The sequence below is a fragment of the Electrophorus electricus genome, chromosome 17, assembly GCF_041902795.1.
Source record: "Electrophorus electricus isolate QZ-2024a chromosome 17, ASM4190279v1, whole genome shotgun sequence".
In the NCBI taxonomy this organism is placed as follows: Eukaryota; Metazoa; Chordata; class Actinopteri; order Gymnotiformes; family Gymnotidae; genus Electrophorus; species Electrophorus electricus.
This window is the reverse complement of record NC_137513.1, coordinates 6,766,531-6,786,696: the sequence shown is the minus strand read 5'-3', so window position 1 is coordinate 6,786,696 and position 20,166 is coordinate 6,766,531. Positions and strand designations below refer to the sequence as shown.

Below are 20,166 nucleotides of genomic sequence, written 5' to 3'. Positions count from 1 at the left end.
ATAGAAAAAAAATTCCTACAATTCTCATAAGCAAATGATCAGTTAGTAAAAGGCTGCATCAGAATACACAAGCAAAGGTAATGAATCTATCAAAACTACCAAGTCTTTTATCTTCAGTTATGATGATAAACTGAAGCATCCTGGAGGACAGCAGGAGTTGTATAACTGTACAAGCATTATTAAGTAGTCAGAGGAAGACAAACTGTGAGGTAACATCAGAACAAATGCCTGGAGTACCAAAAAAATGGAAAGCAAAAACAAATTCACCTCAGACACTGGACATTTAACGTGCAAGACTGTGCTTCTTTGACTCTCCTTTCTATTCCTCTTTATTTTTTGTATGTTCATGATTAGTCAATTCAAGAAGTAATAATAAAATTTTGTTAAAATTTAATTTCTATCAAGCAAAGTAGTGCACAATTAATGTTCTTTTTGTATCAGTATAGATTTATTTGCAAATACAAAAAGATGATTTCTGTCTAGCACAGAAATTCAGTGCTACTTTTAGACTAGGAAAGCATTCTCAGCAGAAGAGAAAATCTAATAAATCCTTTTTTGAAATGTGCTCTGATTTATCAGCTTGCCAAGCCAAAGATCAACCACATCCTAAGTACTCCAGGAGGTTCCAGGGCCCAGAACATAATTTGTGTGTTAAGTAGGGTGAGAGATTGTTTTAAGGACTCTGTAAATTGTTGCTGGCTTCAATTCAGGGACAGCTAGCTTCCTAATGAGGCATCCAGATTCTGCTCTCTCTCAAGCAGTCAATGCATCTGCTGGAGACTCAGTCAGTTGGTTGCATTATATCTGGGTATATTTCACTGAGGATTATGTGATTAACCAAGAGAAATCCCTTATGCAGATGAAGCAGTAATAGCAGAGCTAGATTTGTGTCAGAATAGTGGCAAGGCCAGTCTACCTTTCCAGCTTTACTTTTCCTTTTGTCAAGCTTATGGGGACAAATAGGTATAAATACCTCAGGCCAGCCGCGTGCAGGGGATTCGCAATTGTACTGTGTGTAACCACGCCCCCGAGATTGCGCTCACGTGCACAGGGTTTAATGTTGAATTTCTGTCTGTCTATTTAAACCCCTGTCAGTGTGTGCGCCCCGTTGGTCATTGTCGCTACGTGAGTGTTAATTTCGATCGTTGTAGTCGTAACGTAGGTTTGTGTAGTCCCGTATGTGTTCTTCGTTTAAGGTTAAGTGTAGAGTCATGTTTACTGTCAGTGTTATGTGTGAATGCCACCTTTGTCGTATATGTTTAATGTCAATAAAACGTCCTTCACAGTCGAGGTAGTCTGTGCGTCCTGCCCCCGCGCCCTGCAAGGTTACATTGTACCTGTTGGAGTGTTGGATAGAAAACATTAGGTGGTGGTAATCAACCATGCATCAAGATGTTCAAAAAAACTCCTTTAAAAGAATGGGTATCTAATGGTAGCAGATATTTGACTATAAATCAAATAAGAATTTTTCAGTATGACATCATTCTTAATATATGAACATGCATTATATTTACATACATTATTACACTTTATGCTTTTTAACATTACATGGTTGATTTTATAAGAAAACATCTTGCCATATGTTATGTTTTTAAATTATTGTAATCTTTCGGTTAATTGTCTTAAATGACCTCTTATTTTTTAAATAAAAAAGCCAGCATAATTTCACTAAACTTGTCCGCTGGTAGAATGCTTCTTCACTGCAAGGTAAGTTTATTTATATAGAACATTTTATATATAGTGTCAATTAAAAGTGCTTCACATAAAAATATAAAGAGAAAAGATTCAAATGAAATGCAACTGTTTTAAACAGAATAGATTTCAAATAGAGATCTAAAATTAGTACCAAAAGAAATGATACAATTGTAAAAAGTGTTAAATATTTAATATTTATTGAGATTAAAGATAAAAATAAAAACAGAAAAATATTAATTGAAAGATATAAAAGTTCATTGTAGTGCAGAAAAAAATTAAAAAGTTAAGTGTACTGCTACTGGAGCTAAGAAAATAATGACTAAACTGAAAGCATGGTCAAATAAAGTTTTTGGTAGAGATTTAAATTAATCTAGTGTCAGGACTCTTCTAATATCTTCTGACAACTGGTTCCATTTAAAAACAGCATAATAGCTAGAATAGTTGCAAGACTAATTACTTTAAATAAACCGGTGAGAGCATCCACAAAAGTGCCCAAATTTCTGGTAAACAGTTTTAATTGATTTAGTCCCAATTGTATTGTCTTTACTGAAGTGTAATTAATAGAGAGCTACAGTCAAATTCTATTGGGCATTAAGTTCCATTAGACATTAGAAATTGAATTTAATACCTCAAATAAAACCAACAAATGCAGTTCATAATGTAGCTGCATCTCTAATAATATTCTATTGGTAGAATATTTTCTTACTTTGAAAATAAACATGTTGACAAGTTTCCAACAGAGTGAATATAATGTTTCTAGATTTTACAGGCAAGGTAAGGAATTAATCCCAATGACCAGCACTATTTTGAAGTGCTAATTAGTATATGTATAGGGCCATTGGGTCTCAATGTAAATCACACATCAAATGTCTTTGTTTTAAGTTTTTAAATGCATTTCTGATTAGTCATACTGTATTTAACATTTTACACATGGATATTGAGGTATAGAAGTTTTCGTGATCCACATCTATAACCGAAATAGCAAGACTAGACTAGAGTTCTGTATTCTGTTCTGTGACCTCTAAATAATATTCTAGAAAGAAAATATTTGCTAGTTTTATTGGATGGGGAAAAGCACACCAATTTAATTCTGATCTGAAGAGATGTTGATGAATATTTAAATGTACTCTGCTATAAAACCAGCACAGCATCCTGAGAGGAGCAAAGAGTTACTAAGAATTTGTGGAGGTCAGTTCAGTGGGAGACAAATCCACAGCAGTGAAACATCCAGGACTGCAAACAGGATTTTACATGCACTTTTTACCAGGAAGTTCAAATGTATAACTTAAAGAACACTTATACATCTGTACATCAATTTCTGCTGATGTAAATTGTTTATTAAAAATACATCAATATACACTAAAAGAATGATAAATATTTTATTATATATTATATGTAAATATTATTTACACTATAACACAGTAATACAAATGTACATTGCATGACCTCTTTGGCTTTTTTCTTTTTTTTAAAAGGATACGTACAACTGAAGAAATGGATAACCATCCAGTGTACAACTTTCACAGTCTGAATTCTATTTATTAAATTAATTTAGATCTTCAAGCATACCAACTCTTGCTCTTCATCCTTTTTCCATATACTTAGTTTACTCATTAAAAGCTATCTGTTTTGGTAATTATGAAGCATAGCGCCTTGCTTGCTTCCATGCACATTCTTGTAATTCATTGATTGTAACTCTTGGGTGTGCTGTGCCAATATTCATTTCTCCTGGAATTATAATTTTTTTGGTCAAAAGAGCATTTTTGAGGTCAGCTATTGATGTTGGTCACAAAAGCCTGCCTCACAATCATTAGAGTTGAGGTTAGGGTTCTGTAAAGACCACTCCACACCAAACCTCAAATAATTCTTCTTACATTGTGTGCTAGAACAGAAAAGGGCATTCCCCAAATTTCCATAAATATATTTGTCTAATTGTCTAAAATATCTTTCCTTCACTCGAACTAAGATGCTTGTGGCAAACCCTAAAAAAACAGCCTTAGACTATTATCCTTCCTCCACCTCCAACTGCCCTTGGCACTATGCATTCCAGTAGGCAGCATTCTTGTACCAACATGTACCAAATCAAGACTTCTCCATCATATAAAATGCCAAAATAGTGCTGTGTGATTCATTACTCCAGAGTATACAATTCCACCACTCCACAGTCCAGTTGTGGCATGCTTTTGCACTTCTCCAGCTGCCCCTTTACATTGCACATAGATCTTAGGCTTGCATGCAGTTGTTGTATTCCTTCCAGAAGCAGTTTGGGAGTAATGTGAGTGCTATAGTCAAGAAGGATAAGTGAGAATAGGACAATTTTATGTACTACATGCTTCAGTACTTGGCATTCTAACTCTTGGGTCTCTTCTGTGAGTTTATGTGGTCTACTGCTTTGTGGCTGAGCTCCTAAACACTTCCATTTCACAATAATAGCACTTATAGTTGATGTGCTATTATTGATGTGAAATAGCTGAAAATGTGGCATCCTATGACAGTGATATTTTTAAAGTTATTGAGCTTTTCAGGATGATCCATTAAACTACCAGTGTGTGTCTGTGGAGGTTGATTTTATAGGTCTGTTAGCAATGAGTGTGGCTGAAACACATCACCTCTATAAGTGGGAGAGGTGTCCACATACTTTTAACCATATAGGGATCTTCTTTTTCCTGCCAGCATAAACCTATTTATCAAAAGGAAAATAAATTTCCTTTAATGACTGCATTGCTGTTTTATACTTGGGTCTTCCAATGATTTGATTACAGTCCATAAACATTTCCCAAAATGCAGCTGTTCTGTACATATTGGTAATTTTAATTAAATGGATAAAACACAGATAATCATTTGTAAAGGCATTTCTTCATTTTACACATTATATCACACATTTATTTTTAAATAGAAAAACTGGAAAGAGTATTATTTGAAGATCCTCTTTACCAAAATCATATTCTTCAATTTTGGGAAAGTGGACATAAATGAGAAAAGCCTGTGAAAAGAAACTCCTGTTCTCACCTTTTGTTTGAATGTTCTCACACAGTGTTTGCAATAAAATACAATTTTGGTTGTTACTTTACCACATGAGTCATTTTTAAACCTATAAACATAGGTTTTCAAACCTATAAACATATATAATCATGCACAGCATGGCACATGATCTTGTAAGTAAATGAGAAAAAAATAGTGTTTACTGTGAATTATACATTAGTGTGACTGGAAACTGTGATGGCAGCAGAAAGTAACTGAGGGTTTCTTTATTTTCCATAACAAACATAAAGAAGAACAGCAAAGAGCTGGCATAATGCAAAACACAAGAAAAGCAAAAGGTGCTGGCAGTAAATGTCAAGGCATGCAGACACAGCAGTATCACTGACAGTAAACACTTTGGGCGTCAGCACTATGGAGAATGAGGAAGAAATGCAAAGCACTGCACGAGTGTTCCTGTGGACTTAAATCAAAGGGAGTACAAAAGAGGTGTACAGGTGGTCAGCAAGCAGGTGACTGGGATCATTGCAGGTGCAGTGTGTGTGTGTGTGTGTGTGTGTGTGTGTGTGTGTGTGTGTGTGTGTGTGTGTGTGTGTGTGTGTGTGTGTGTGCGTGTGTGTGTGTGAGACAGTGGGCATGTCCCTTGAGTTGGGTGCGTGGTGCACTGTGACAAAAAATTACAGTGTAAATAATGTAGAAGAAGCAAGATGTGTGCAGTCATATGACATCTTGTTTATTTCTACCTTGGGTGTATAAATAAAAATAAATTACCAGGTCAGCAGGAATAAATGTACCACAATGTTTGATTTTAATCCTTTTAATGAATGAGTCAATAAAATGTAGTGATCTTCATAATGAACTCCATTTATTTGTGTGTTTATGCAGCTTTAGTGATGCAGTTTGAATAAATACTATATTCTCACTTCAAAACTTACATTTACCAGTTGCTTTATTAGAATACTACTGTTTAAGTGCCCCTTGCATTTATACAGTTAAAATGCTAACAGTGTCATAATTTTTTTAATGGCCAAATATGATTAGACTCACTTCAAATACTGAGGAAAGTTGATCTTATCATCTTAGGCAAATTCTGTAATAGAGGGGTGGTTCAGTAGTGTGCATCCTAGTGAGTATTTGGGTGGATAATAATAGCATTTCAGCTGCCAAAGGTAATGTAAGGACACTAGAAAGAGTTTAAATATTAAACTCTTAACTCAGCAATCCAAACGTGTGTCTGACTATAGCACTTAATTTATTAGTCTTCTTAAATACCACTCCAGTCATATCAGAAATAACGGTCCTGTTTTTTTGCCCAAAATTGATTAACCCAAAAACTTTTATCAGTGTAAAAATAATGCTGATTTCACTATACCAACATGAATTCAGCAGGCATAATATTTATCATTTATGCATAAATTGTAGTATGACTATTAATTTGTGACCTAATGTCAACATACCACCATGATCAAAGTCTAATGATTTATACGAAAGAAACCACAGTCCACCCTTACCAATCATTTCTGTATTTCTTGAAAGTGTTGAGATAAAAATTGTCTTCTTTACCATCAAATCCTATTTTCCTTCTTAAAGGCATTACAATTAATGATTCAACATTGATGAGTACCAGCATTTCACTGGCAAATATTCAGATCGTTAAATGTTAATTTGCAGGAAAATTTGTTGCATTTAGGCCTCAGTTAAAATGCTACAAAGTATAAATTGCCAAGTGTTACTTTTAATCAAGTTAGGTCAAGTTTTGTTTTTGATGTTGCAATTACTTAAAGATCATTTTTTAAAGTTAGCTATAGGATTTAGACTGACCAAGAAAAGTGTTCTCTCTAGATATTTGAACTGTTAAACCTCATATGTATTCCCATCTCATTTACTCATCTTCCAATGTGCAAAGGAAAACCTTTGTGGAATTAATAGCCAGCAAAGAGATGTTGACACACTTTTAAGTGTAATGAGCATGTGGTTTACACAGGAAGCCTTAAAGTACACAACCATTCACATCACTATCTCAGCAGCTGAATTTTGCAATGCCTATTATACATGATTTTGTATTCCTAAAAACATCAATGTGTCAAGATAAGCTTAAATCATGGGGTTCTATTGGTGCTTACTCATACTCCCATCTACTATATTCTTGTTTTATAAGTGATTTTGGAATCACCACTGATGATTAATTATAAAGATGTGGTTAATCTATGTTAAATTGACTCAAAATAAAAGTACTGATGGCTTGTCTTGTATTTGTACATTTAAAGGATCCTTTGAATGTGTCCAAGGACTTGAGTCTCTGCCTTGGTTCTTATCTACCCAAACATTCTTTTACAAGCACACAAATCAAAAGATACAATAAATAGTGCTTAGATGCTTTTCTTGAGGCAGTGCTAGTTGTCCATTCTCCATTAGTAAAGTGTTTGTGTCCTGTTGTATAGTCCCCCAGGATCAAAAAGTTGCTGCAGACTGGTGTATAGATCCTTCATGCACTGGAAATGCCATTTCATTAAATTTTATCATTGTCATTTTTTACAGTTACATACATCGTATTTTGAAGCTTTAGAAGACAGAATTTTACATAGTTGTCATAGTTGTTTTGGATTATCCCTATTTTTCTTATATTATGAGAACTACTGGAATTACATTGGGCTACCAGTTTGCATTAGGACATAAAAAGTAATTAAAGTGAATCAAAGACAAACTGAACTGGATAACGTTTTTTAAAGCTAAAGCAGCACTACATACAATTGTGAATATTTAATTCATGCATGACTATGAAATATGCCCAACATATCCTTGTGACTAAATTCATTAATGCTGTTGATATGATATCACCAGTAGTACCAGTAGTACAATGCTATTCAGAAATTCAAAGTTGAAACCTTTACTGTAAACACCCTATTGACATGTATTTTGAACATTTTTAATAGTGCTTTCTGTATTTCTTTCGTTCGAACCCCATAGATAATTGGATTAATGCATGCAGGAACAACTATGTATGTGATACCCAGAAAGGTGTTGACACCCAATGGAATCGGAATACTAAGGTTATGGGAGAGAAAAGTGACACTTCCCACAAAATAAAAACACATCATTACAATCAGGTGAGTACCACAAGTATGAAGTGCTTTTGATCTCTGCTCACCTGCCGCAGCTCTCAGCACCACGTGCAAGATTTTCACATAGGAGCAGAAAATGACAGATATATCAATTCCAGCAAAACAAACAATGACAGCAATGCCCATTGCATTATTCTTTGCAGTTGAATTACAGGCTAAACTAACAAGAGCCATGTGGTCACAGTAGCAATGATGAATAATATTGGACCGACAGAAAGACAAAGATGCAGCTAAACAAACCAGAACAGACATTATTGTGCCACTCCTGATCAAAGTAAAAAGCAGTAATTTTACAAACATTGATGAGTTCATGATTGCATTATATCGAAGTGGATTGCAGATAGCTACAGAGCGATCCAGAGCCATTGCTAAAAGAATGGTAGACTCGACAGAGGAAAAAAAGTGTATAAAAAACATTTGTATCAAACATCCAACTAAAGATATTTCATTTAAGTCAAAGAGTAAACTGAGCAGCATAGCTGGAACAATTGCAGTAGGTACAATAATGTCAACCACGGCCAAGGCAGATACTAACATGTACATCGGGCTATGAAGACTTTTTGTATTTTTAATTACAAAAAGCATTAAAGAATTTCCAACCATAACCAATATGTAACTCAGGAAAAATGGTAAGAAAAGTAATTTCCTATATTGAAAGATCTCTGGAAATCCAGCAAAAATGAAGTTTGTGTATGAGAAATTTGCTCCTTGAAATTCCTCAGTCATGGCACTGTGAAGGTAGTCCATTAGAGCTAATATTAGATCTGTGGAATAGCTTTGAAATGTTATTTATTTCATCAACCTATTAGAGAATTGATCATCTCATAACAGCTGTCACTGAAATTAAAGTGGAACATTGCTTTGAAATCTACCAAATTATCAATTATCGCAAACACTTCAGCAAACTAATATTTTAGATTAGTTTTTCAAAACCTTTTTTTAAAGTGTCAAAATAGCTATAATCTTAGTATTTAACTTATTCTATTTAAGTAGTCAGTGGAGCATATTTATATTATACTTCTTAAATAATTGTACATTCAGTCATATTTATCTATTCTTTCAGATACTTTAACAATTTAGTACACTCATTTCAGTCACTGTAATTTCATAAGCATCACATTATGTGGTGACATGTATGTACCTGTCTGAGGTTTTCTGTTGCTGTTTTGGTCATTCATATGGAGAATATCATCCACCAAAATTAACTCTGTACACAACCATATGAGTATATATACTGATTTAGCCTTGTGGTCCCTTAGGAGTAAAAAACAAGCCATAGCCCATTGTAACTGAAGTCATGGTAAAACATTGCTTTTTGGCTTAATAAATATAAATATTCATTCTTTATATTAAATATTCATAAGGATTGAAAATGTAGGTTAAATAGTGTAGGATTTTAGTTATTTATTTAGTTACTTCTATGTTTTCCTACCACTAGTGAAGGGTGTGGGTGAAGGTTTAATGTGTGTAAACATTTATGCATTTATCTAATTTCAAATTTTTAAAGTAATTAAAACATGTTGGAAATGGTGGTAAGAGCATATTCTATTGAATAGCCCAGCATAAATTAAGAGAATAAATGTAAGCAACTTTATAAACAAATTGATGTCTCATATGGCAACCACTGAGTAAGATGACAAAGTACTTATAAATAATGTTATTAATAATAAATAAATATATTAATTAATTATGGTATGCAAGCAGCAAAACATTCCTTAATATAACATTAATTAATATAATATTCACATAATATTATTACTTAATTTTAATTTCTAATCTCATTATCATTGTCAACAATAACTAATAATGATGACATGTTAAGATGTGGTGAATTTGTGGTGTTGGTCATGTACAATTCAAACTAGTCTGAATTCTCCCTCTAATCTGCCCATGAATATGATCATTTTTTCTCCTAGTACAGCATCTTAACTGCAGTTTTAATTGGTCAGCTAAAGTGCTTTGTTTAAACATTCCCTTGACCATTGGTACTACTTCAGTGATAATAAATATTGTGTTTGTTCCAACCAGGCACCACCTCCAAGTTCACTAATTAATCATTATCTTTGTTAGGGTGGTTTTCTCATTAATGAAATCAGACAATGTTAAACATGGATGGAAAATAACATGCCTGCAGACATGATTTCCCAGGTTGATTTATAGGGCCCTAGACAGTTTTTAGGCACATGCTGTTAATTGGCCATGGTTTAACATAGACAGTAGTGTAAGAATAAGTATAATTTTAAATTTGCATTTGGTTGTCAGGGATTGGCACAGAGCTGCACTGGACATTATATGAGCTAAGTATGACAGCTTTTATTTAAGTTTTATGCTGTTCTGGGATTGTAGATCAACCCCATAGTTGTTATGTATTTATTTTTGTTTTTTTCATTTACCTTGTCATTTGTCATTTTGTTAAGCATAGTTTACAGTGCTTGTTACTATCAAGTTATAAGTTACTATCTTGGGGGGAAAAAAAAGATCATTTTAAATCATACATGTGCATGATCATGGAATTTGAAGTCATTATAGGGAATAAAAAAGAATACAAAAGCAATTGAAAGATGGAGCTTTGGGAAGAATTGGTAATTTAATGACAATTATTTAATGAGTAAAAATATGGTCAGTTTATTCTATTGTTCAATATGGTAATTATTCTCATAATAATATTAATAATAAACAACCAACCTCAAAGTATAAATGGCTGCAGATTTCTAAATTGGTTCAGAATGACTTAGATTAGGATAGAGAGTTTCATAGATTTTATGTGGCACTGAAGTCCAGATATTTCCCCAGCCATTCACTTTTTGAACTAAAGCTGCTTTCACTGCCCCATCCTACTTCACCTCACCTGAATACTAGTTTACTCCTAATTTCTTGAGTAAGGAGAGTTGATCCCAAATATCCACCTTTATTTTGAAATTTGTATTAATATAGGACCATGACAACAACTAGGCAATTTGTCTGCAAACATGCATGAAGGATTATTCCAAATAAAGGATTTGGCACACATCTATGGTAGTATTTCCCCCAAATGATAAATGTTTTTTTCTTCATTCAATTAACAATAAAGTAAGGATTGTAAAATATGGAATCTAATATTTGTTCAATATGGTATAATTATGGAAAGTAGTGGTGAATTAAAAATAAATATCTATGTGGGTTCTTTAACTAACGCCCTAGAAAACAATTCGTTTTTTTCACCTAAAAATGCTAATATTCTAATTACACAACATTACCCTGCCTTGAAAAATTATTTGTGCATAGTTAAGAGCACTTTGCCATAGGACCAGAGCAGTAACATAGGAGGAGGTGAAAATATTTAAAAATTTCTAGAAGTCACATCAGTGGGAAAAGACAACAATAGTATTGAAAAGGAGACACTGCACGAAGATTTGGTATATTCTTTAAGAAGCCCAAATACATTGTCTGCTTCAAAGAGTACTTAGACATCTCTTCTAAGTTGGTACTGGTTTCCAAGACAGAGACGATAAGTTATGATGGTTATGGGGTATTTTTAAATCATATGCAGTATCAATTCCAGTAAAGAGTATTACATTTGCTTAGTGATATTTTGCTGTTATTTGCTTGTGTGGAAATTGTGGTTTTCTTTAATTTTTATGAAAAGATTACAAGCATGTTTCAATTTAAGCATCAAGAACTCTCTATGTAACACTCTATCCATACCATGGATAAGTACATAAATTGATTAAGAATTTATGAGAATTGTTGCACATAATGATGTCAGACCTTTTTAAAAAGGTTTTAAAGAATAGGCCCACTCAAAGAATTGCTTTCCAACTAGTCTACAACTATCACATTCTTTCATATTCATTAATTATAAAGGAAAGTGATTTGCATGTTCATTTTTATTGCATTGATTATAACATGGGTGTGATTTGCCAGTTTCATTGTTCCTGGGATGTGGATCAGTTTTCTTTTTTTCTTGTATGGTTTGAATGTAATTGTAAAGGTAGATATAAAGGTAAACATTATTGTAAAATGTATTTAACCTCGATTATAGGTTTCATACCAATACTCACTGTGTGTTTATATTTTACTATACTACCATATTTATAGTCATATTTAATTCTTCTTGAGGAAGCTCATACCATACATGCAGTACTCACTTAATGAGCATAGCAGTTGCTTATTTCAGTGCTCTTAGTATGTATTGTCACGGTACCACCCACTCCTTGCTGGCATCTACCAGCAACTGGTGGTACATGAGTACTTTTATTTGTGTTATTCCTTTGTTACCTCATCAGGTCTTATGTTTGTCCATGCCTTCCTCAGGTGGTGTGTTAGATATTAGTAGCCACACCACCTGAGGATTATTATTATTATTATGTTGTCTGTATTTAAGCCTGTTTAGTTTGTATAGCCGATGTCGTTCATTATTGTTTTGTCTCGTTTGTTCCCATTAGTGCACCTTTATGTTTGGTTTCATTTTCATTCACTTCATTAAATACTTCAGTTGGAGACTTGCATTTGATTCTCTTTCTTACTTTTCTTATTCATGTTCTATGGCCGTGACCCATATTTAGCATATAGGGTAACCATAACAGTATAGTTATGAAATATAAATATATTTCATACATAAAAACCATAACCCTCTTGACATAGGCTACATTACATGTTCTTGGTCACTATAGGACACATTTCTGTCCGAGAGTGGAGCTAATCAAACTGCTCATTAGTATGGCTGCAGGGACTCGCTGCTGGGTACATGCCTACATGACCCCTTTCTGGGGATATTTTTGATGGGCTGTAAGTCTGTAAGAAAAATGACAGGTCTATAATGTATGTCTGTTAGGGAATCTGAGCAATATACATTTTTCACTACAGGGGCTGGCCTATAGAAGCCTGGCCCTTCTCAGCATACTGAAAAGGAGGATATAGCATTATTATTACAATGTCACTGTTTGTCTATGTAAATACAACCTTAGCCAACTAACTCTGATCTGAGAAAGTGAGCCATTGTGGCATACATAATTAAAAATCCTTTTTCTAAGCTACCCTTCAGTGAAAATCTCTCAATAACACTTGAACAAGGTTGGCCAATCCATCTATAAGTCTTAGCCAGAAAGGAAAAAAGATTATATACATTGTTCTGTAAGATGAAGTGTAAGGGGTATTCCTGGCTAACAAGAGCCTGCAGCCAAATAGTAATTTAAAGTTGTGGTATGGGGATGGAGGGTATATGCTTTATGCACTACACTTGACTGAACCACAATACCATGGGATTTGAAGGAACTACCTACCTTGATGCACTGCCATGTTCCTTATGCTGTCTTGGTCTCATGGCATTGTTTTATTTGTTTTCTAATTCTCCTTGGTTGGTGTACAGGGATTATTACTTTTTGCAGAACAATTGTCTGGTAGTTATTTTGCTAAAATACCAAATGCCCATAACTTTATAGTCTTTTTGACTTGATGGTATATAACTCTACCACTCTCACTCTAAGTAAGAGTGTACAAGGAAAACAGCATTTTGTACTTGTTCAGGAGCCGTGGCAGAGGGAAATGTATATGTGAGTATGTGTGTCACAAAGAGGGTGTTCTGCTTGATTACATTTAAACAGGACTATTGAATTTAATACGTTTTTTATACAAGTTGTGTAAACATCTAGGTTTGGCCTCGTTGCTTAGTAAAGCTATGACCATAGGTTGACAACAATTCCAGATATGCATATCAAATTGATAATGAGGAGTCATGGCCATTTATCATAAATAAAATTCTGAGATCAAGTGCATGTATAGTTATACAAGTCAGTCTTCTATCTGATATGACTCTTAATTTAATAGATGATGTTGGTAGCCAAGAGTGTTATGTTATGGTAGCCAATAGTTATGTTAAGACAGACCTTAGCCATTAGACTGCATGAGTCTTGAAGGAGACTTTATCTAGCTTTATCCAGAAGTGAAAGGCCCACTATCAATAACGTGATGGATTTAATTTAATTTCCCCTGTGAGAATTCCCTACCACAAAACATTCTCCATGCAAGCACTGTCTAAAAAACAAACAAACAAAAAAACTTCGATTCAAATTAAAGTTATTCTGACTGAGTGAGAGTGCTAGGACGCTAACAGTAGGCTGCCAAGGACTAAACATTTTGCACTCATTTTTCTTCAGTGGGGAGAAAATGCTAGAAGATGCTAATTCTACAAAAAAAGGGGAAAATAAATATTCCATCCTTGAATATAATGAACAGTGTACAGAATATAATGAACAGTGTACAGATGTTTCTATGTTTTTCTGCTGGTTTAGCCTTTAAAATTTCACTGCATCTGCCATAGGCTGCTGTTCTAGTGTACCTGTAACAAGTTTCTTTTGGATTGTAACATGTCTGAGATCTGTTGAAATAATTATAATGTATTTGACTCTGTGACAACTGCATTTTGTTATTTTATGTTTAGCTGTTGATGCATCCCTATAAAGGTATGAAGATGTTCAAGTTTTCAAAGATCGATATAGTGTTTCCCAGTCCCAGTCTTGGGAACATTATGCTTTGCACATTTTTGTGTTCACATTTGCGTGAACACCATAAACACATGAATAAAATTAGGTGTGTTAGATTATGGAAAATGTGCATAAGACATGGTCCTCGTGACTGGGACAGCCAACCAATGCTTTTGATCTAAAATTATCTATTTGAAAAAGTAATTTGTATTTCTTTGTTAAAAAAAACTTACAGTGCCAAGACTAAAAGTGTATTAATTTTCAAATATCCATTTCACATCAATTATTATAAAAATTTGATTGACCGTAACTCCACCAACTTTATTACATGTACCTTTACAAATACATAGCAAAAAATAAGATAATGTACTTTTTTTTATTAAAGAGTAAATGCGTTTACCATATAATTATGAGAAACTAATTCTATGCATAGAGTTTGATATTTATCACCTTTAAATGACAAAGATTTCAAGTTATTTTAATGATGTAAATATGACAGATTCAAATTATTTTATTGAGTTTGTATTATGATAGAATAAGAGATTACAAGTAGAATTAATATATTATATTATAATTATTAGTATATGTATTTGTAATCTATAAGATCAATAGATTACAATATAATTCATTACATTTACCCCAAAGACTACAGCTATAATGACACTGAAATGGATTCATTTTATGTTCCTTGTTTCAAATAATATTAAATATATCAAAAACAATTTGTTATTAATGATACTTTTAATTGTATGTGGTCTTTCAACATTTTTCTACTGAATAACATGCTTGAATGATATTAACTTTTTGTTTTACTGAGGTAAGAGTTTCTGTCACGTCCGTAGACCAAAGCATTCCCCGTTTCCATGGCAACATAGTCACGTCCAGGTTTACCTGTTTTCGTCAGCTACTTCTGATAATTCCTTCACAGCTTCCTTTAATCTATACTCTCTATGGCTGTACTGCACAAGCAATAATGTGGCAGATTTAGCTATAAATCCCCTAACACCTGTCTCTACCAGTCTTATAGGTGCCTGCCACCCACATTCATTTTTCATTTCAAAAACTTCACCCACTGCATCCTCAAAAGGAATTGTTAACTCTATAAAATAAACTAAATGCGTACTTTCAGAGTACAACACAATGTCCAGCCCACTCTGTGCTTCGTCTTCCTGCTCATGAATAAAACTAGCCATTAAACTGGCCTTCTATCTAGTGATGTGGTCTTATAAATTGCTTTAAAGGAAACACCTGACCCAAGGCCTGGTTTCAACTTTGCATTCGGCCAATTGCTTCCCTTAGTTCTAACAAGTGCTTAGCTAGCAGTACTGTCACTTGTGGATTCCACTTCCTCCCTACTTTTGTGACTGGTGCCACCGCTTTTATTACCACATCATTGGATCCTATCAAAATCATGTTGCGACTCACCTTAAAGCTGATTTAAATTCCGCAATTAAGCTTGTTAGCAGTAGCTCCAACACCCCTCACCCATACCATGCTACACTACTTAAACAACATGGCACCCCAAGCCACTTCCTTATAGCCTTATTCATAATCCTATCCAGCCTCTCTATTCCTGTAATGGGGACCGCATACACTCTCAGTATCACTGTCTAATAGGAGACATTAGGAAAAATTGGAGACACCACAATTTCAATTTACAAGGTAGACATAATTTCTTAATAATATTAATAACCGTCATCAATATTCATTTAGCACTGCACATTACCATCTACTTAATCTCTTAACTGGCTTCTACAGTATACTGTAGACAGTCTCATTTCTTCTTCCATTAAGAAACTTTGCTGAACAAGTTTTTCTTTAATAACTGACAGACTTCAAGACTTGCTAGGTTTACCTTTCATCCTTACCTTATGGTAGTGTAAAATGGCTCAGAAGTTCAAATACTACTCGGATCACGATGGATCGGTTTGTGATAATATAATGTTTATTTTCTACGTTATATACATACATGTTATGAATTATTCATATAGTATAATATTATTATATTTATTATAAATGTATTATAAACAAGTTTTTTGTTAATGATTTTGCTCAACTGTAGGTTAATGTAAGTGGTTTAACCTTTTAATGTAAGAAGTTTAACCTAAGTTTAAGGTAGGTTATGGGAGGCTAAGCTAGGCTATGATACACAGCAGCATATTATAAAACTCAAAGACAGTGTACGGAAGGGAATGCAGAGCTTTTCTCAAATCATACGTGAGAAAGGCATGCTTTGAACAAAATAGAAGTTTCCTGGAGCAGGGTATGTGGTTAATCACAAAAATCATACTATATTATATGTAAAATATATGTACAGTAAAGTTACCCTTCACAATTGTGTGACAATGCCCATTGAGCAAGAAAAAAAATTGTTGTGGGGAAATACCAATTTAATTAGCTAACCTTATTTTGTTAAAATTATACTAGCAGTTTAGTATCATGAGTATCATGAAATGCTTCATGTGAACCCCAAAGTCGTGAAGTTTCAAACTGAATTATTGTAATGAATATAGCAATATTTCAGTAGCTTAGCTATTTGTCAGCTGTTTTAAGTAATATTTGCTCTAACATTCTTTACCAACATCCCCAAGCCAAATAAAATGTCCTGGGAGCATTTGACAAATTATTGTTTAACTTGGAAGGCTACTATACATTTGCAGGCATTGTGGTGGTTCTAGCTTGAAAACTTAAAAATACATTTTTAAAATTCAACAATGAATTATAGAAAGAAAAATATGAAGAACTCCATGATGGCTTTGGCAAACATACTTTATAATAACTCTAAAGTTAACTGTTTTTCATCTCATATAACATTATTGAAGTGGGATGCACAAATGTCAATCAAGCAACACGTCAACAAAAATGTCTGAAATGCCTGATTATGTAATTTAAAAGTAACCTTATTCAGTATAGGTGGGAGAGAACATGTGGATATTAAATAAAATGCTTCACTAACAAAGGTAAAGTTACATAACTGGATTAACTTGACGATACCTTCATATGCTTAATAAATTTTAGTACCTGTTCTCGTATTTCTTTAGTTCTTATTCCATAAATAATTGGATTAAAACAGCTTGGAAAAAGTAAGTACATTGTACTCAGGAAAACTCGGCTTCCTGGAGAGAACTCATTTCTTATTCTGTATGACATAAAAGCAATTAAGGCACAAGACAAACTAACTGTTATGACAATTATATGTGTAACACAAGTGTTAATAGCCTTGAAATTAGATTTTCCAGATTTCAAGACTGAAGCAAATATGATTATGTAAGATGCAGTAATGAAAACAAAATCTGCAGTTGGTATTAGAAAAACCGTTGCAAGTCCTACTAAGCTGTTAATAGAAATATCTCCACATGCCAGCTGAACCAATGCCATATGCTCACAAAAACAGTGATTTATTTCATTTGTCTCACAGAAAGACAATTTTGCAGCCAAACAGACAATTGTACTAATTAAAGTTATATTTCTAATAAGTGGCACTGTAACAAACTTAAGGAAGTTACAGAGTCCTATATGTTTGTGATAATAAAGAGGTCTACATATAGCAAAGAATCGATCCACCGCCATCCACAACAGAAGAGTAGACTGAAATGTACCAACATAATGAATGCAAAACATTTGTATTAAACAGCCTGTGAGAGAAATCCAGTTCCAGTTAAGTAAAAAGCTAAACAGCATATTTGGTACAAAAAATATTGGCAAACACAAGTCAACAACAGCCAAAAGGCCTATTAGTATATACATAGGAGAGTGCAGGGTCCTCTGAGATATAATTAAATATATAAGAATGGAGTTTGAGACAGTAGATAATAAAAACATAAGGAAATATGGAATGAAAAGAAGAGGTCTCCATTCCCCCAAAGTATGGAAACCACCGAATTTGAAAGTTGTGAATGAAGTATTTCCTGCAGAATGAGTCTGCATTCTGGTCAATGCTTTGGTGTAGTCAGGAACAAAACTACTGTGGTAGTTTTAATGTAATAGTAGTTCCATAGTAAAAAAAAAAATCTACCACTAAGAGATCTGTTAATTTACTGCTGCCACTAGTCACACATGATAGCTGTCAAGTATGCCTAGGTTTTGTAAAGTACAGAAGTTAATTTTTAATGGTAGACCTGCGTCATTATTTTTATATATGACAATTTAAATACTTGCAGTTTGATTTGTATTTATACCTTATCAAGGTAAAGCAACACAAATATCTAAAAAGAAAAACCTCTTTTCTGATTACTTATAGACTCACTTCTGAATATTTTAAGCAATAATTTGCTAATGGATATTTGATTAAATTAGAAAGAAATATGAAGTACCTCTAGGATGTCTAGCAGGCTCAGAGTAAATCACAACCTCTATTTACAATAACTTTGAAAATGTTTTCACTAGAACACTGACATATGCTTTAACACATAGCCTCCTTTGCTTCCTGACACTTGACATGTGTTTGCCTCTTTATACACTCAGTTGTAGTCTCATGAGGCTATATTCTATTCCTACAGGCTTATGAGGAGACAGTCAGTGACTGACTTGGGAGAGTCAGTTTATTTTATCTCCACTTCTGTCTCCCACACAGAAATACTATACTTTTCCACAGCTGTACTCTAACAGGTCAATCATCAAAAAGAGGATGGCCAAAGATTTTCCCCAGAAGCTGATATCTAGCATGCCAAGGTGAATTGCAGAAGTCTACACTGTAAAAAATTAAGTCTTTGCTTAAACTCTGCAAGTTTTTGTTTTTTGTTTTTTTTAAATGTATGAAATGCTTATAATTGGCAATTCACTATACCATATAAACAAACCACATGAACAAAATGATCTAAAAAAACTGATGCAGCAAACTTTGTGAAAACCCAAATTTGTCCATCAACATTTGCCCACAACTGTATGTATCAAGATATTCTAGCTCACAGTTAATGTTGTCTGAAAGACATTTGACATAATGCAGCCCAGTGTTTTCTCTACCATAAATGCCTTGTTCACAGGCAGCATTCCAAATTGTTTTGTTTAGCCTCTTTTATCCTTAACAACGTCTGGTGTATTTCAAACTGAAATATAGATCATATATTTGGTTTGCATGAAAGATTCCTTTTAAATCTATATAAAAACCTAAAAGCATTGTCAGAATGTCAAACCCAGAGTCAAAAGTCTTGGTGTCATCTTTTGATCCAGACCTCAGATCTGATCAGCAAGTCAATCATGTTAGAAGTAGTTTTTACCAGCTCAGAGAAAATTCCAAAATCTCTCCACTGGCTTCCTGTCCATTACAGGGTTCTGTTGAAAGCTATTTTTTGTTTTTAAAGCATTACATGGGCATATCCCTGACTTACTCTACCCATATTTTGCTTCTAGGTCTCTGAGGTCTTCAGAAAGGCTATTGCTGGCAATTCCATGATCCTGACTGAGGCTGAAGCGTGTCGGTGTCTTTTCTGTTGCAGTTCAGAGGCTATGGAACAGTCTTCCTCTGAATATCAGATCTGCTCTCTTGTACAGTTAAGTCCAGACTTAAAAAGCATCTTTTACTTTGGAATTTTAATTTCTTTGGCCAGGAGTATGTTTTATGTTTAACATTACTTTTTCCTTTGTTTTATATTTTCTAGGTTTGCTAAGTCTTTTTTCCTATTTGCAGCACTTTGGTTGACACCATAAACCATATATTAAATGTGCACCTTACTAAGATGCAGCCCCATTGCCATGGTCCCCAAGCCAGATGGCAGTCGATGCTTCTGCAATGATTTCTAACAAAGCATTCATCTTCAATTCCTATCCTTTCCTTCAGGTAAACTAGCTGGGAAAAAAACTTGTTTTTTCTCAACATTTGATCTCACAAGTATATTGCCTTTTACAGGAAGCAAAATCTACATTCAAATGGCTAATGGATGTGGTCCTGTGTCCCCAATCCCAAGCCCCAC

The 20,166-nt window shown here is 33.9% G+C and overlaps 2 protein-coding genes across 2 annotated transcripts; both read right to left on the bottom strand.

Annotated features, from left to right (window-relative positions):
* Nucleotides 1–7,465: 7,465 nt before the first annotated feature.
* On the bottom strand, nt 7,466–8,522 carry or55e1 (odorant receptor, family 55, subfamily E, member 1). Its single transcript, XM_035534296.2, has one exon. The coding sequence runs from the start codon at nt 8,520–8,522 to the stop codon at nt 7,539–7,541; it is 984 nt and encodes a 327-aa protein (XP_035390189.1). The 3' UTR covers nt 7,466–7,538.
* Nucleotides 8,523–16,308: 7,786 nt separating this feature from the next.
* LOC113574684 (olfactory receptor 52K1-like) lies at nt 16,309–18,595 on the bottom strand. Its single transcript, XM_035534373.2, has one exon. The coding sequence runs from the start codon at nt 18,182–18,184 to the stop codon at nt 17,237–17,239; it is 948 nt and encodes a 315-aa protein (XP_035390266.1). The 5' UTR covers nt 18,185–18,595; the 3' UTR covers nt 16,309–17,236.
* Between the last annotated feature and the right edge of the window lie 1,571 nt (nt 18,596–20,166).